This window comes from Sinohyriopsis cumingii, chromosome 6, assembly GCF_028554795.1.
Source record: "Sinohyriopsis cumingii isolate HCF-2022 chromosome 6, ASM2855479v2, whole genome shotgun sequence".
Lineage (NCBI taxonomy): Eukaryota > Metazoa > Mollusca > Bivalvia > Unionida > Unionidae > Sinohyriopsis > Sinohyriopsis cumingii.
This window is the reverse complement of record NC_142966.1, coordinates 58,437,561-58,456,603: the sequence shown is the minus strand read 5'-3', so window position 1 is coordinate 58,456,603 and position 19,043 is coordinate 58,437,561. Positions and strand designations below refer to the sequence as shown.

At 33.6% G+C, this 19,043-nt stretch overlaps 1 protein-coding gene across 1 annotated transcript in view; it reads right to left on the bottom strand.

The window, feature by feature from the left end:
• Positions 1-19,043, bottom strand: part of LOC149797030 (uncharacterized) — a 316,734-nt gene that overhangs the window by 99,812 nt on the left and 197,879 nt on the right. The window contains exons 45-52 of the mRNA XM_089960698.1: positions 18,880-19,014; positions 14,023-14,081; positions 10,275-10,459; positions 9,911-9,969; positions 8,513-8,609; positions 7,613-7,783; positions 4,744-4,916; positions 1,412-1,474 (exon numbers count right to left, since the gene is read on the bottom strand). Of these exons, the coding sequence (XP_089816824.1) occupies positions 1,412-1,474; positions 4,744-4,916; positions 7,613-7,783; positions 8,513-8,609; positions 9,911-9,969; positions 10,275-10,459; positions 14,023-14,081; positions 18,880-19,014 (942 nt within the window). The remainder of the gene's footprint in view (positions 1-1,411; positions 1,475-4,743; positions 4,917-7,612; positions 7,784-8,512; positions 8,610-9,910; positions 9,970-10,274; positions 10,460-14,022; positions 14,082-18,879; positions 19,015-19,043) is intronic.

The following is a 19,043-nucleotide window of genomic DNA, read 5'->3' as shown; positions in this document are numbered from 1 at the left end:
TTTTGTTAAAAGGCAAGGATAATAAAAATAAATGCAAGACTGATGGATGGAATAATGTATGCAAGATATGTATCTTTGACACTTTAAATTTGTGTATTTTTGCAGTTGTTTTTTTTACATGCAAGTTTCAACTTCCGATGATAGTTTCTGTTTTGCAAGCCCAATCATGTCTTGTTTCAGCAGAAGAGAGTGGTATTATTGCATTTCCTTGTTTACTGCAATGTTCACTTTAATAACAAGTCAGAGTTCCTCAAAATGACTGACATTGTACAAGCAACAAAATTATTTTGAATTCATGAAAAAAGATGTTTCTGTCCTCCTTTTATCCTTATTAATTGTTGAGAATTGGAATAATTTATTGTATTTTTAAAAAAACTCCAGATCAGTACATTTTTCATTTCAGACAATCTATATTTCATGAAAAAATGTCTTTTAGTGAAAACACAATGTCAAATTGGCCAGCTGAACAGAAGGAGTCACAAAAAAGCAACATGGCCACCAAGATGGCCATTTTGAATGTCAGATCAGCACTATTTTCATTTCAGACTACATTTTATAAAAAAAATGTCTTTTTAGTGAGAACACAATCTCAATCAACCATCTGTGCAGGAGAAGTAGTGATAACAAGATTTTCATGATGGCATTGTGGCCATGTTGGATGTCAGATCAGTACAATGTTCATTTAGAACATGTGCATTTCATAACAAGTCTTTTAGTGAAAACATCAGCTCAAGAGGAGTAATTACAAGCTGATTTTCAGGATGGTCTCAGCAATGGCTGTTCAGAGGGAACCATTTTCATGCCAAATGAACAAGACCTCAGGATGAAACTGTATGCCTTGGTTCATGACCTCCCTCAATGTGCTTTAGGAGAAGTGGCAATAAAGAAACAACTTCTAATGGACAATGAACAGATGATGGACACAAAACAGATGACGGACACACAACAGATGATGCACACAAAACAGACGACGGACACACAATAGATGATGGACACACAACAGAGGCAGGCCTATCATATAGCATAAACTCTTCTGGTCTTTGTCCAGTAGAGCTAAACACATTTGTTTTGTTCATGTGCTAATATTAGCCAAGCTAAGAACAGATAACCAAAAATGCCAGTTTAGATCTTCATTTCTCATTTCCCTGATTAATCAGAATCATACATGTCATCAATACTGTTTTATACAATATTAAACCAAATATGCCAGGTTTGATCTTCATTTCTCAACAGCAGTGTGACATACCCAGTAGTAAAATTTAATTTCCCTGATTAATCAGAATCATACATGTCATCAATACTGTTTTATACAATATTAGATTATGGTTAACATAAAATTGTATCAATAAACTCTCCTACAGTAAAAATATGTTTCTTTTCTATAAAAACACTAGTAAAGTCTCTGACCAACCTGTGATCTGGTAAGACTGCTGCTGTCTCCAGGGATCAATTTTTGGTAGGAGGGAAGAAGCACCTGAAATAAGTAATTGCTGTTTGTTAGGAAACATCAGTGAGTATAGTACCTTTCAAGAAATTAATGCAAGTATAAGATAATTTTTCTGATTGACCCCAATTGGATGAAATTTCATGTTCACATTCTGTAAAGTTATTTGAATTACATAATTAAAGCTCGGTAAAGAGAACTTCAAAAACAAATGTGTGTGGTTCTGGTTACATTGAAATTTTTGTTTATTTTGATCCAGATGGATTTAAATGAAGCACACAAGAAAAAAGTGACAATTGCATCCTGAATTTAACTTTGATTATAGCTGCATCTCTTTGTTAATTTTTTCTCCCCAAATTTTGTTTCTTCTCTTTGTTCCAAATTTATTATTACTGCTTGTAAACATGTTGGTTGGCAGTTAAAAATAGGGTCAGTCTGGTAACCAGTATCATACTTTTTTATTTGGTCTAATAATAATAATAATAATAATAATAATAATAATAATAATAATAATAATAATTTATAAAAGCTTAACACTCTGTAGGTTTTGAACAGCAACCACAATATTATATTTCAAACTAAACTGAGAAGTATATTTATTGTCTGGTTATTACAGCAATCACATTTTTCCTAGGAAATAATTTTTTTACAATGCTAGTCCTTCCCCATCATCAGGAATTCTTTTTTTTCCCGTTTACTATCAACTACTATAAAAATCTATAAATATTTAAAGCATAAGGACTGTTCCATTTAAACATACATCATACCCAGATAAAGTATTTTAAAAAAAATATATATGCTAGGGTACTCTGCAACACAAGAAAAAAGAACATACATAAATCCTCTATTTACCAAAAACTTATTCGAATTCTCTCTCTGTCTCTCTCTGTCTGTCTGTCTGTCTGTCTGTCTGTCTCTCTCTCTCTCTCTCTCTCTCTCTCTCTCTATATATATATATATATATATATATATATATATATATATATATATATATATATATATAGTTAAAGTATACAACATTCATTTGGGGACTGTTCCATTTAAACATGCATCATACCCAGGTAAAGTATTTTAAAAAAAAAATATATGCTAGGGTACTTGGATTACTCAAAGAGTTTAGATGAAAATGATGCAAAATTTTAAAATGCATCTATGAGTGACTATTCCATGTTGAAAGTGCTTTTCCTAGGTCACAAGTATGTTTTACCAGAGAAGCCCTGTTCATGACAAATGGATCATGGATTTTAAAATTTGTTTTCTGCAGCACAAGAAATAAGAACATAAATCCTCTTTCTACCAAAAACTTATTTAAATTCTCTCTCTCCCTCCGTGTGTGTGTGTGTCTATATATATATATATATATATATATATATATATATATATATATATATATATATATATATATATATATATATATATATATATATATATATAGGCATTTAAAAATAATGATTTCCCCTTGATCAACTGATTGGCACCAAATCCCGTTAATACTGGAGCAGAATGCATGCTATCATGTGACTGGGAGGAGGCTGGGTCCATATAGCAAGAATTATCAAAAAGTTGATGGTGCATGCATTTATTTATTCGTTCATTTTCATAATTTTGATTATTGGGTCTACAGCTGTACTGTATCCAGAATCACATTAGAATGGAGGGTATTATAATGAGAAAAAGAGTTGTATATAAATTATTGTTTCATTTCTTTAATAATTGTGTTCTGAAATAACTGTTAAACAAACTCTTCAAGTATATATAACAGCTGGTGGTCACTCCCACTTAGATATGTCATAGGGCAATTTTACAAAAACTCTGCATGATGTCAAGTTTATATCAGTGTTATACTTTGCCAGGAACTATTATTCTGTGCAAAAGCTGGGAAAAGGGTCAAACAATGACTTTCACTGACTTAACATTTTATATACTGATGACATTTGTAGACACACCTTTAAGAAAATGTAAAGACATAAAGAAACAAAAACTGGCTACAGTACATGTATTACGATAAATGCCAGAACTTAAATCTAAAATATAAAAAAATTAATATTAGCACACAATGACAGTTATATTCATACTTTTTTAATATAGAAGTCTCAAAATATTGCACTAACATTCTCCTAAATGATTTACCATAAATACTAGCATCTATGTTTAAACCAATTGCAAACTACACAGACCCAGATCTGCCATCATATAATGTGCCAGTAGATCTGGGTCTGTCCAGTTTGTTTGGAATAATAAGCAGAACAAACAACATATACTCTGATCTGCTGGTACATTATGTGATGGCAGATCAGTGTTTATGATATGTCTTACAAGCAGGTGGGGGCCCCGAGTGGCCGAGTGGTCTAAAGCGCTCTTCGTTACGGATCACTGCCATCTCACCTCTGTCTGCGGCGGTTCGAGTCTAACATTCAGCCAATGTGGGCATGTGAGAAAGCCTGCCAGTAGCTTCTCGTGGGTCGGTGGTTCTTTCCGGGGTTTTCCGGGTTCTTCCTCCACCATTAATACTGGCTGCCATGTATAGCCTATCGTGCTGAAAAATGGCGTTAAACCCCACAACAACAACAACAACAACAACAACTACAAGCAGGTGTATATGGTATCCAAATCAGCAGGTGTATATGGTATCCAGATCAGCAGGTTTATATGGTATCCTAATCAGCAGGTGTAAATGATATCCAAATCAGCAGGTGTATATGGTATCCAAATCAGCAGGTGTATATGGTATCCAAATCAACAGGTGTATATGGTATCCAAATCAGCAGGTGTATATGGTATCTAAATCAGCAGATAGAATGCAAGCAGGAAATGAACATATGTTGGTCTCTGTTTAATGCCATGTTCCTCCAAGTTGATCCATGACAAGTTTTCATGATTCTAAAATGCTTGTTTGGGGACATTTTTAGTGACATCAGTGTATAACTAGATATTGTCTAATTTGGGGATATGTTTAGTGACATCAGTGTATAACTAAATATTGTCTAACATGTTTAGTGACATCAGTGTATAACTAGATATTGTCTAACATGTGTAGTGATATCAGTGTATAACTAGATATTGTCTAATTTGGGGACATGTTCAGTGACATCAGTGTATAACTAGATATTGTTTAACATTCATCTCAGTCTAGATATGTCTGATGTTTGCAGGACACTGCACAAGCCAAATGAGTGTAAAACAGTAACTGTACTGAACATGCATGTGTACCATATTTATATGGCCCCAAAACACGTGGCTAAAACATAAAACTAGCAGGATTATACAAGAATACAGGTTTAAAAGAACAATACTCAAACCTTGTTAGCCAGAAGTGCAATATAAATCCAGCCTGTGGTGTGGTCAGCATAGAGAGTATTGATAGGAAGCTGTTTTTGTGGAGTAATACCGGCCATGTCAATGAAGTGTATTGATATCTTCCACATAATGTCCTTCAGGTTACTGGACAAATCAATCCATCTTTCCATGGCACCTATATACAAACATGAGTAACAAAAATCCATGCAATTTTGATTCTTCTTCAAATCTGTTTATTAAAAAGAAAGTATAGATTCTACAAATTCTAAACAGAAAAATCTTTTTAAAGAGAAGTTTAGTTCTAATTTGTAGCACTAATATTCTATTTTTTGCATTAATATTCTATTTTTAGCACTAATATTCTATGTTATTCCAACTCAATTCTGACTAGAAGTTTTGGGAATATTTATAACAGATCACAAACCATTTTAAACCATGCTTTTCTTTAGCCATCTTAATAAATTAATGGTTTGTTTTAAGCATGTGATGCAGTAATTACACTGAAACCCTTCAATAAAGGATACTTAAAGAACTTTAAAATTTGGAGTTTTAAAAAGCTGGAACAAAAGATGATGTAAATAAACTACCAATCCATTTCTATTCTTCCTTGTCTTTCAAAATTACTAGAAAAAACATTCTTTTGTCAACTATTTGATCGTTTATGATCTTGTTTATAATAATCAGTCTGTTTTTTTACAGAATAAATTAAGTGATATATGACTACAAGCATTTGATAAAGGAGAAATGGTTGACACTGTTATGGTTGACTTTCATAAAGGTTTTAATCTTGTAGAGCAAAACTGAAAATCTATAAATGTAACAAAAACTTCCTAAACTGATTTCTTCCATAATTTGCAGAGTGCTAAAGTATCTCTAAATGGTCACCTTTCTGAAAGTGAACATATTAACTGTGGAGTACCATACGATTCTATCCTTGAACCTCTGTTATTATCAGTGACTTAACCCTTAAGATAAGAAATTCAATTTCTACGTCTGACCTCTTTGCAGATGACATGACACTATCTGAGTGAGGTAAAACCCAAAATCAACTTGAAAATAACTTATAGGATGATCTAACATACATGAAGTAAGGCACATAAAACACAGTATGACTATGAATAACTTACAGGATGATCTAACGGACATGAAGGCGCATAAAACACAGAATGACTATAAATACAGAAAGAAAGAAAAGCCCTACAAGTTACAACAAAACAAAAATATTCAATGTTAGATAGTGACAAGCTCCAGGTTCCATTGACAACGTTAACATTAATCTGACGTCTCATGATAAAATTCTTGGTGTATTTGTAGATAACAATCTAACTTGATCTAATTTAAGCATAACATTAATTCTTTTTCAGTACATGGTCACCTTTTATACATAATTACATTCAGCCATATGTGAACGACTTAATTTGGGGTACTATCTCTAGCTGAAAGAAAACAAAAATTTTAAGACTTCAAAGAGGAACATTCCATTTAATTCTAGATCAGTCTATAAACAAACATTTCAAGATGCAATGAATTAAACAAAAACTGTACCAACATACAAAAGAATATTCTCTAGAAAGGCCAAATATATGTATAATGTGTCCAGAAAAGCCCTTCCTGTCTACCTAAGCAATATCTTTCACCAAAGACATACTGACAGCACTCCAAATATAAGGTCTGTTAGAAGTAAAAATTACATTATACCACAGTCAAAGAAGGAATTGTTTAAAAAGAGTGGTCAATATATTGGTCCACTCCTATGGAACATCATTCCCAGTGACATAAAGCAGACTTCTGACAGTCATTCCTTTCATCTCAATGCCTTAAATGGATGAAATCTCTTGACAGTCTACAGTTCTATGTAAGATAAATACATTCTGGTTCTCACTGCTTATACATCTTTTCACGAATGAATGTGCTCACTGATGCCTGTACATGTCTGATTTTTAGGATAAACTCCACTCTTTAGTGTTAAGCCAAATTCTGCCATATTCGGCTGTATATATTGCATATATTATACTTAACAGATGGCCTCAAAGTAAATTAGTTCCTGCAACTGAGTTACCTTCTCAAAATAATGTCATCATCATTATTAATATCATTATTATTCTGAAGTGTCCTTATACAATGGTGGATTATGTAGGTAAACTTAAAATAAAAGGTGTATAACTTTGTTCTAGATAAGCAGGTGTCCTTTATACAGAAGTGTTGACTTAGACATGTTTTAATGTACAGTTCAGGCTTGATTTCCTGGAACCAATTCATCAAGATTCAAGCCACATTTCGGGTCCCCTGATGAGTGTAGAGATAAAAGAATGTATTGCATTTAATTACAGATTCATATTGAGTTAAAATAATGTAATAGAAAACTAATAATTTAGGGCCTTGAGGTAAAAGGTTTGAAAGGACTAGATTTTAATTCTATCAGCATTCTTGTTTTGTATGATATATTTTTCAACCTTCATTGTCAAAAAAAGATAAAAATTTATATAGCTAAGTGGTGAAAAGTACAGTTGTATGGTTCGTATAGACCAAATCCTGCAACATCAAACCTCTCAGCAAGGGTTGTTGATTTTTGAACTCAGATTTATATTTTTCTGGCATCCTGCCATATTTTTTGTTTTAAATCTGTTGCTGCTCTTTAACAAGTACTGCCTTATTTGGCAACAAAATTACGATCGTGAATATATTTGACAACAAAATTACCATCGTGAATATATATGGCAACAAAATTACGATCATGAATATGCATCTTGACCTAAGAGTATGGTGTTGTGGGTTCAAAATTACTCATCCTCTAGATAATATTTCATAAAACTTAACTGTAACTGTTGCTGATGGGTAATAACTACTTTTTTCAACACAAATGGAACTTACCTGCAGAAAAGCAGAGTCTGTGCACCTGTATGTCTTTGAACATTGTAAATATTTTAGGGTAGCAGAGTGTCTCTACTGACAGAGGGTCTGGCAGAAAAGCAAACACTTTGTAGGAATCTGCCTTGAACTTAGGCAGGTCCTTTGTCAAAGATGTCAGATATTTCTCCTGAACTGAAACATTAATGCAAGAGATATAAATATAAATATATATATATATATATATATATATATATATATATATATATATATATATATATATATATATATATATATATATATTACAGTAAAATCTATTATTCATTGGCTAAAATATATATAATATATATTCAGTGACGTCTATTATTCATTGGCTAAAATATATATAATATATATTCAGTGAAGTCTATTATTCATTGGCTAAAATATATATAATATATATTCAGTGATGTCTATTGTTCATGGGCTGAAATATATACCATATATATTATAGTGAAGTCATTATTATTGATGGACTGAAATATATATGATATATACTACAATAAAGACTATTATTAGTGGGCTAACACTTTTTCAGAATTCATATCTGCTACAAAACAATGAATCTGAAGACCCCATGAATGATAATTCTTCTGTGGAAACCACCAGACTCCTTCCTCAATCCACAAATTTAAGTACAAAAGATAATGTAATTTATTGCAAAACTATCAATTGAACATTGATACCCACTAAATAAATGAACTTAAATTTCAAATTGTATGTATCATATGTGTTTGTTTATATAAACAAGTCTATTTGTGTACATCTTCACACATGTAATTCAATAAATATTAAAATTAGTTCACAAAGTGGTATGAAAACCAAATCAAATAAAATTTGCTCTTATTCACCCCACACTAAAATGCATTCTCTATAACGTATTACCTGTGAGGCGAGTGATGACCTGGAAACATTTGCACATGCTCCTCAGACTGTTTGCTTTCCACTCCTTGTCTAGGAAAAGCTGACACTTCTTGCCTCCCTGAAACAGATAACCATTATCGTCCAGTTTTATGGATATCAAATTATTAGTGGAGCATACCTGCCATAGTATGACGTGTCAAACAAAAAACAAATTTTTGACTGCCAAACCCTCCAACATAGTCTTGTCTTGAAAAACACAATTTTCAAAAATCTTGGGGTGGGTATGGGAAGAGACAATTTTAGAACAAGTATACATGTCCAAAGCATGTAGTGTGTATAAAAACTGTCCTGTTTAGAGCCCATATTTAAGACTATCACTGGGGCAAGCTATGCAGATGATTATCATGGAGTCAATTAAAAGGAAAGGCAGTAAGTGATAAACAACCACCATTTCACAGATTACTTAATTTGTTGAAAACAGCCAGGATGATGCCATGTCAATTCCTTTGAACACTGCTATCAGTGAGCCCAAAAATGTCATAATGCAGCTCTAACTTAGGTAAAGATTAGCCACCTGCAAAATGAGATGAGTCCAGCAAAACAAAATTTCAGAATTACTGGACAGAGTTTGACTTTGTGAAGCACATCAACATTAGTAATTTAGAGTGTATGATATCTGTTGACATAGCAACACTCCTACCATGCTTGCCACTCCCACAAAGCAATGCAGATGTCAAAAGATCATTCTGAGAAAAAAAATCAAGAAACTTTTCAGGGAAGTTTGAACAATACTATAAAATCTATTTTGTGAGACCATCCTTTCTGTGAATAAAAAGTGGTCTCTTAAAACAGGTTTGGGAAAGAGTGCCATTTTTTAAAGGTCAAAATGCAGCAAATTTAAGAAGGGAAAATATCCACAACTGTTGTACAGGCATCTTATTCATTATTCATAGTTCTGGTCAAATTACTGCAATAATTTCATCTTAAAGTAATTTTGTATAGCAATAAAGCTATACATTTATCATAAAACATTTATATCTGAAGATCATGTGTACTAATAAGGTAATATTGCTGTATCCTGTCCAAATATTTACTAGACATGTCCATAAATTTCAGACTCACTTCAAAAGCAGCATAAGAATCACACAGTTAGCTATGATAACACTTATTCATCCTGTGTAACAGACCTGCACCACTGGATATCCTAGGTCCCTAAGATCCAGACTGGATACACTAGGTTCCTAAGATCTTGACTGGACATGACACCCTAGGTTCCTAAGATCTAGACTGGGTACCCTATATTCCAAAGACCAGGACCTCCGGGATTAAAGGAAACAAAAATAGAAGAAATATGCACTATTATATAACAAAAAAAGTATGAAGAACAAAACTATTTTACATTAGATAACATGTTCTTACCTCTGATAATAAGAAAGATGGTGCTGGTACAAAGGTCTTTGTCACCCTCTCAGATATTCCTGTGGAAAAAGGTAAATCTGTAAACTAACAAGACTAAAATGTCTGGATAAAAGTCAGTAATACCTTCCAGAACTGTAATTGTTGAAAATAAAAAGAATAATATACCTTTAAAAATCAAACAATTGTCATTATTATCATTTCACCGAGATTTCACACCATTATTAAATACTCAAAATTTGATATAATTGATGAGTGCATATTATGCATTTAGTCTTGTATGATTGATTCTCCAGACGATAAATAACATAATAATGAGAAAACATAATTTAGTAAAGTTGTAAATTTGGACACAGTCTGAATTTACCTCTCCTCTCATATGTGAGGATTTTAGTTGACTCTTCATCAAATTTGGGGTAGTTAAGTGCCAGTGAATTTGTCACCACACAGATGGTATCATTGGATGTGGAATTTTCTGGAGAATATTCCAAGCAAAGCATTTTCCCTCCACTGTACACATCAACCACCACACTCTCTGCATACATGTTGGCACTAGAATCAAGAATGCATGATAAGTATTGACATTTTGGCACTAGAATCAAGAATGCATGATAAGTATTGACAGTTTGGCACTAGAATCAAGAATGCATGATAAATATTGACAGTTTGGCACTAGAATCAAGAATGCATGATAAGTGTTGACAGTTTGGCACTAGAATCAAGAATGCATGATAAGTGTTGACAGTTTGGCAGTAGAATCAAGAATGCATGATAAGTATTGACAGTTTGTCACTAGAATCAAGAATGCATGATAAGTATTGACAGTTTGGTACTAGAATCAAGAATGCATGATAAGTATTGACAGTTTGGTACTAGAATCAAGAATGCATGATAAGTATTGACAGTTTGGCACTAGAATCAAGAATGCATGATAAGTATTGACAGTTTGGTACTAGAATCAAGAATGCATGATAAGTATTGACAGTTTGGTACTAGAATCAAGAATGCATGATAAGTATTGACAGTTTGGCACTAGAATCAAGAATGCATGATAAGTATTGACAATTTTTCTGTAACTTCACTAACCAGAATGTACTCTTTCCATGTTTTTCTTTAGTTAGGATGGTAACTGTTTGTTACAGTATTATGTTGAAATTTATGGCAGGTCAAGAAATCCTAAATTAACTGTTCTATCTACAACTACAATGTGCTTTCAAGAGAACAGTATAGATCATTAAGTCTGATAGACTTAAGTGAGATTCATGTCCTTACAATTACACTGATTCTTGGCCAAGTATACAACAGTTAAATATAAATAAATAAATTCCTAAATTCCGAAAATTTCTCTGAAAGGCCAAGCTATAAAAAAAGCATACATGGCCTGACATTGCTTACAAGGTAGTTATCATATGTCAGCTTGTTGATGCAAATTTACAAATATATTGGAAGAATGTCTTTTGGATAAATTACTTTTGCCAAAAAAAGTAACCAGTCACATTAACTTGAAGAAACAACTCTCTGCTTCCTTCAAATCCAGCCTTCCCCGAGAGACAAGAAAGGATATCATTCTACATAGCATACTGACAAAGGGAAGTAATATTTATGTGGAAGGGTGGGAGGGATTGAAAATAATGTAATCTGGCAGGTATTTTTAGAGAAACAATTTACTTAAAATTGCTTACTCCATCAAATATATTAAAAGATTAGGTAATAGAAGGATGAAATGCTTGAGCATGTTAACTTCTACCTACATCACTCTGTCAGAGTATGATGACACAAAGAATGAACTTTTCACAACATGAGTGCATAACCAAAGATTATGCATTTATACACATGGGAAGGGAATCCCTGTGGGCCCCCACATCTCGCTTTTGATGTATATGTAAAACTTTCCAGGGTGAATCCAGTGAAAGTTGCAAGGTCATGCCAAGGAGTCAGGCTGTGCTTTGATAGACAGGGCACAGTAACTGTCTGGGCAGATACTAATGACACAATGATTCAGTTTTCCTTGAGGGGAGTGCTTGTGATCTCCATCATGAAAGAGGATGATAAAAATGGAGGGTGCTAGATAAATGAGATCTGGACATTATCTGATCGCCAACCTGCATCATATAAATAAGTTGAAAGAACTTCATTCCAGTATTTGTTGCTTTATAATTACAGAAATTCTACTGACTAGTCTTTGAGAACTGTGAATGGCTTACATACAACTGAAAACTGGTGACAGACAACACACAATACACAATAAACAAAGGATCTTACCCATTTACCTTAATGTGCTTTTGACCTGGGTCCATGCTGTTCAACTAGTATCAATAGCACAATGAAAAGGGCATACTTAGTGACAGATCTGGGTCCATGCTGTTCAACTGGTATCAATAGCACAATGAAAAGGGCATACTTAGTGACAGATCTGGGTCCATGCTGTTCAACTGGTATCAATAGCACAATGAAAAGGGCATACTTAGTGACAGATCTGGGTCCATGCTGTTCAACTGGTATCAATAGCACAATGAAAAGGGCATACTTAGTGACAGATCTGGGTCCATGCTGTTCAACTGGTATCAATAGCACAATGAAAAGGGCATACTTAGTGACAGATCTGGGTCCATGCTGTTCAACTGGTATCAATAGCACAATGAAAAGGGCATACTTAGTGACAGATCTGGATCCATGCTGTTCAATTGGTATCAATAGCATAATGAAAAGGGCATACTTAGTGACAGATCTGGATCCATGCTGTTCAATTGGTATCAATAGCATAATGAAAAGGGCATTCTTAGTGACAGATCTGGATCCATGCTGTTCAATTGGTATCAATAGCATAATGAAAAGGGCATACTTAGTGACAGATCTGGATCCATGCTGTTCAATTGGTATCAATAGCATAATGAAAAGGGCATACTTAGTGACAGATCTGAGTCCATGCTGTTCACTTATAATGATTAGCAGAACCAACAAGGTGCTATGTAATGACAGATCTGAGTCCAAGCATGGTTCACTTATATGAATTAACAGAATAAGCATGCATTATGTGATTACAAATCTATATTGATGCTGTTCACTTATAATGATCAGTAGAACCAACAAGGCATTATGTGATGACAGATCTATATTGATGCTGTTCACTTATAATGATCAGTAGAACCAACAAGGCATTATGTGATGACAGATCTGGGTCGATGGTGTTCAGTTATAAAGCTGGGTCCATGATCTTCACATCTGGATATACACAATACACAAACAAAGCACTATAGGTCAACACAACTGAAAATTATTATATTAATGTTTTTTTCCCAATGGAAATGTTTACCTATAGTGTTGGATGATGGGGTTTAATTCCTGAGCAACACTAGAGAACACTAGAACAGATCCCCAAAAAATAAGACAATGTTGGATTTAATAGACTGTATTATATCATTTGACATAAAACATCAGTGAGTGGCAATAGTGCATCCTGTGATAGGTGTAAAGAAAATTCATGGTACAGTATCCAAGAGTCAAGGGGATGTAATGAAAATTCATAGTAAGGATCCAAGAGTCATGGGGATGTAGTGAAAATTCATGGCACAGTATCCAAGAGTCAAGGGGATGTAGCGAAAATTCATGGTATCCTTGAGTTTAGGGGATATAATTAAAATTCCTGGTACAGGATCTCAGAGTTAAGTGGAACTGCATGCTGTCTCACTGTTATCAGTCAATCAAAATTTGAAAATGTCTCATGTGAGGTACTAAAATATAAATAAAAAATCTGTTTATAATAAAAATAACTGTTTATGACTCTTCTTGCATAATCTTTGTCAAGCTAGAGTATAACTGTGGCCTAAAAATATGAATATCCTGTTTATGTAACTATTTTAAAGACCCTAATGTGACTTGTATTCCACAGATTTGAGCTCCAAGTAATTTGTTAATGACAAGCAAATTAAATCTTCAATACCTAATGTTTAAGTGAATTGTATTCATCAAGGACTAAGTTGCCTGGATGCATCAATGTATATTTGGGCTGAGTAACATAGAAGAGCAGGATATAATTTGGTACTGATGAAAAAGTGTTTTGTTTTCATATGGAGTTTTTGTATATTGCTTTTCTACACAAAGATACTGAAACTAACTTTTCCAAATAAACAGTCAGCTTCATTCCTTTGGCAAAGGACTGGGGATAGGTAAAACTCTGAAAAAAAGAAGAAAATAGAAATATAAATTTTACAATGGTGATAATTTCTGTGCAACATTTTTGGAGATATTTTTTTTCTCCTATGAATGTTATAATTCAACAGTTCATTTCAGATTTTGCTCAATACTGCACAGCTGGCAATTTGTGGCAAGATATTTGGCAATTTGTGGCAGGATATCTGGCAATCTGTGGCAAGATATTTGGCAATCTGCAGCAAGATAACTTTAACTTGTCTTTTAAAAATGTGAATCACAATCTCCTTAAGAACTAGTGAAATATTTACAAGGACACCAGTCTATAAAGGAAATTAATAGGACCACAAGTCTGTATCTTTTTTAAAACAGATGTCCTGTAAATAAAAGCTGAATATCCAAACTAAATGAAGAAAAGACTTTCATAAATGCTATCCTCGGTGAGCATGTGTCTGTTATATGAAGGCATCCTTTATATGAATGTGGCTTCTATATGAAAATGATTGCTAGTTTAACTGTATACAAGAGTCACCATGTATCCCTAACTTGGTGTCCTTTATGCATAGGTACTTGCTATGACAAGTTTAAATGAACTTTCTGGTGTCCACTACAACAGGTTTCACCATATACAACATGTGGTGGCTGAATGAACAAAGAGATTCCAAAATGCTGTCCTTATGAGCAAGTGTCCTTGATATGAAAGTGTCCTTTATATGATGTCCATTATGACAGGTTTTACTGTTATAAATATGCTGAACTGTAGATAAGCAGCAGATTCACATATTTTACAGAAAATACTTACATGCATTCAAAGTTAATTTTAACCCTCTAGACTGAATGTGTCAACCTGCTTTTGTTTTACTATGGTATATTTTCGATCAATATAAACAATATTTTGACAAGTTCCAGGTGTTCACTGTAACTCATCATGATAAAAGGACTCACCAAACTGATACAAAACGTATATGAGTACACTCTAAATAGGTCACTATGGTGTTTCAAACATTCTCAGAGGCATGAAATGATATTTTTTCTAAGGATCCATTTTGACCAGTGCGACATGTTAAATTATTATGTACCATGTTCAGAAAATACCCAATTTAATTGTCTTTTTTACAAACACAATAATGGGGGGGGACGGTCAGGCATGAATCCCATTTTTACAATAAAATGCCAAACCAACTGGCCCCTACTTGCTGTACTTGAAGAAAATCTCAAACCCAAATGGGGAATGACACCTACAGAATATCGCTCATTTTATTGTTACAAACTGCGGTTAGTTGTCAAAAATTTGAATCAGCATCAAGAAATTCACAACTTTTAATAAGTGATATATATTTTAAATTTCCAAACAACATTTTCAGTTAGACCTGCCAAAAGATCTTTTCAGTAAGGCAATCAACTTTTCTCTGTAAGTTAGACCAGTTTTCAGTAAGGTGTAACAAAATATAAAGTACTGCTATTATCATGCTGGAAAAGATGTATTTAAAAATCCAGAAGTGTGATTCAAGACTGATATTGCAATGCTAAAGACTGTGTTCAACTAAAATATTTCTCAAGTATATTGGACTTTAATTACTCCAGTACAGTTTCACAAACTGTAGCTTCAAACCCTACAGAGCTGAATGGCTTCCTGATATATCTCAACTTGATGCAATCATTAAACATTAAATTTCATATTGGCCCTTGCAACGGCAATCATCTTTCCCACTATAAGACATACTTAAACCAACAAATGATATTCACTACCGTATTTACCGCATATGTTGGGACACGATAAAATAATTATTTTTTTCCTGTCCCAGAACTTACGGTGAAACATTTTTTCACTTTGGTCATATGTCCCAAGACTTAAGAAACGAAATAAAATTGTATTGCATTTGTGCTTGCCCCCCCACCCCACCCCACTGCACGTTGCAATAAAATAGATAAATAAAACGTTGAATTGATAATAAAAAGAAAGAAACTAACCTTGTGTTGTTATCATTTATTCCTTTTTTCAACATGAGCATTTAAGAATAAAATATTTCCACGAAATCTGTAAGTGTAGGATTCCATATTGTAGTGTGTATCAATTATGTCTGATACCACACACCACGTTGTTCACATGAACATTGAGAAGCAACTGTGTGTGGTTGTGCTCCAAGGTTTGAACATGTTATCCGACTGAAAACTGGAGCCAACAAAATCGCAAACAAGAGGGAAATAGTCAACCGATATCTTGAAGATGCCATTCACGCATGACATGGTGTTGGGTGCAAAATAATCAAGACTGAATTATATCCAGGTCTACTGCATGACAGTATGTCGCAAATAAAAATGATCATTTGAAAACACATTCACTCAAGTGTAATTGACAATCTTTTCACCAGCTTGGGTTACAAAATTATCCTTACTATTTACCCGCAGACGTCAATGATCTTTTGTATTAAATGTAACCTCAGATGCCAAACACATAGAACATAGAAGCCCTGGTGGTGAATAAACATGACTGGCAGCAAGCAGTTAACTCCTTCTTTGAACCTACCGACAGGACATCAAAGACAAAAGGTGATTTTTATTACAAAACAAACCGATCTCAGAAGCCGACTTTGGTTACTTCTTTTTTTCTTTATTGGTAAAGGATATCAATACAAAGGTTATTTTATTGCAGAGCAAGCTGACATCGGAAGCTGACTGGATTCTGTGAAGTGAGCCGATCAATTTTTTTTTTTTTTTTTAATATACAAAGATGGCCAAGATAAGGAAGCAAACATGGGTTCCTTTTCAACTATATTCATGGGAATTTTGAAAATAAATTGAAATAATGGAACAAATTTTTGAAGTGACGCAACAAAGTGTTTTCTGCACAGATGTCGATGATTTCGCAAACGAGAGGGAAATAATCAACCGATATATTGAAGACAACTGCCATTCACGCATGGCACAATGCTAGATTCAAAATAGCCAAGAATAATTTATATCCAGGTCTACTGTAAAATAAAAATCATTATTTAAAAACACATTCACTTGAGTGCAAGTGACAATCTTTTCGCCGGCGCAGGTTACAAAAGTATCATTACTATTTATCCACAGCCAAGCACATAGAAGCCCTGGTGGTAAATAAACACAGCTGGCAGCCAACAGTAAACTTCTTCTTTGAACTTACCAACAGGACATCAAAGACAAAGGTTTTTTTTTATAATAAAGCAAGCCGACGTCGGAAGCCGACTTTGGACTTGGAAGCCAAATTTTTTTTAAAGGATATCAATACAAAGGTTATTTTATTGCAAAGCAAGCTGACCTCAGAAGCCGACTTGGATTCTTTTAAGTGTGCCGATTTTTTTATATTTTAGCTTCGAATAAACAAAGACGGCCGAGATATGGAAGCTAACTTTGGTTTCTTTTCACCAGTATTCATGACATTTTTTAAAATAAAGTGAAACAATGGAACAGTTTTGAAGTTTACAATATAGTGCTTCGTGCGCAAACATCGATGAACCAGCATCATTCAGAAGATTTGGAGCACGTGATGAATTCGTGAAGGCCAGAAGAGAAACAGATCATTTCGCCGACAATATGATTATTAACATGGATGAAACTCTAGTGTACTCTGATCACATTCCTAGAAGAACTGACGATAAGATGGGCGTCAAAAGTGTGAGAATTAGCAAGACTAGTGTAGATTGGAAAAATCTGACTTTTGTCTTTGCAGTTTCCGCTTCAAGTGGTGTGTTGTCTCTAACATTTTTTCACGGTATGAGAAAGCTAAAAATATATTCATCTACCAAAAGAATAGATCCTACGTGTGCAGGAGAAGGGTTGTGTTGATGAGATGCTGCTGCAGTGGATCAAAGAGTTTTATCTCAAGTACACAGTTTTATATTTTTAAAAATAAAATTTCAGTTGGAGTGCAATTTCCAATATGTAATTTTCGAATGATTTAAAAGGTGTCCCACAACTTACGACTCGAAAAAAACGATGTGTCCCAGAACATACAGTGCACAAAAAAATTACTTTTAAAATTAATTTATGGTATTCCAACAAATACGGTGTCCCAACATATACAGTAAATACGGTAAATGTAATTGATGCCCTTCCAGATTTCCCCACAAGAACCTGAATATTCAATTTTATTCTGCTGTACTATTAAAACTTTTAAGAGATTTATTGTCCCTTTCATCCTGAAAATCTATTTCTTGCTGGATACCATTTTTAGAAACTAAGCTACAGCTTGACCATACAGATGTTTTGCATCACAAGATACATTTGGTTTGAAGCATTCCTTGACCAATTCCACTGAATCTAATATGAAACCCCAATCTGAATGAAACAAGGACAAGCCAGTTTCCAGATTTCACCATAAACAATCCTATTTCTGTAATTTGTGCTTTTATTACATAAGTCCATTTTTTAAGGGTTATTTTCATAAGACTTACAGATTAAGTCTTATGTTGTAGTTATATAGAAGCCATATTTTCTACAATACGGTCTGTGGGATTAATGGGATGTTAATAAAAATAAGAAAACAAATTATTAATTTTTTTGGAGGGTGAGATACCGAAAATGTGCAATCCGAATACATTTACGCGTAAGGTATAATTTAGAGAAAAAAAAGCTTAATGATTACACCAAAAGCATAATGGTTGGCTTGTATGCAATAGGCAGCATACGATGTTGACTTTGGATTGGATTCAACTATTATCATCATCATTATTATTAATTTTATAATTAAGAACCTACCATTATTCAGACCTATCAACCTGTAATCATACTGTATGTTTACATTAGTAAAAACATGATATATACTTAATTTCAATACAAGTTATGGAAAATGACCGTACTGGACATTTTGGATATTTCAGGATAAACTCTGCTGTTTTTGATGTGGATTCCACTGCCACATGATATTTTCCCATTTTGAGCCAGTACTCATCCAACAGGCGGTCATTCTGGAAGATCTGCATACAAAGCATTCCCTGAAAAGCATGGATAATAACATTATAAA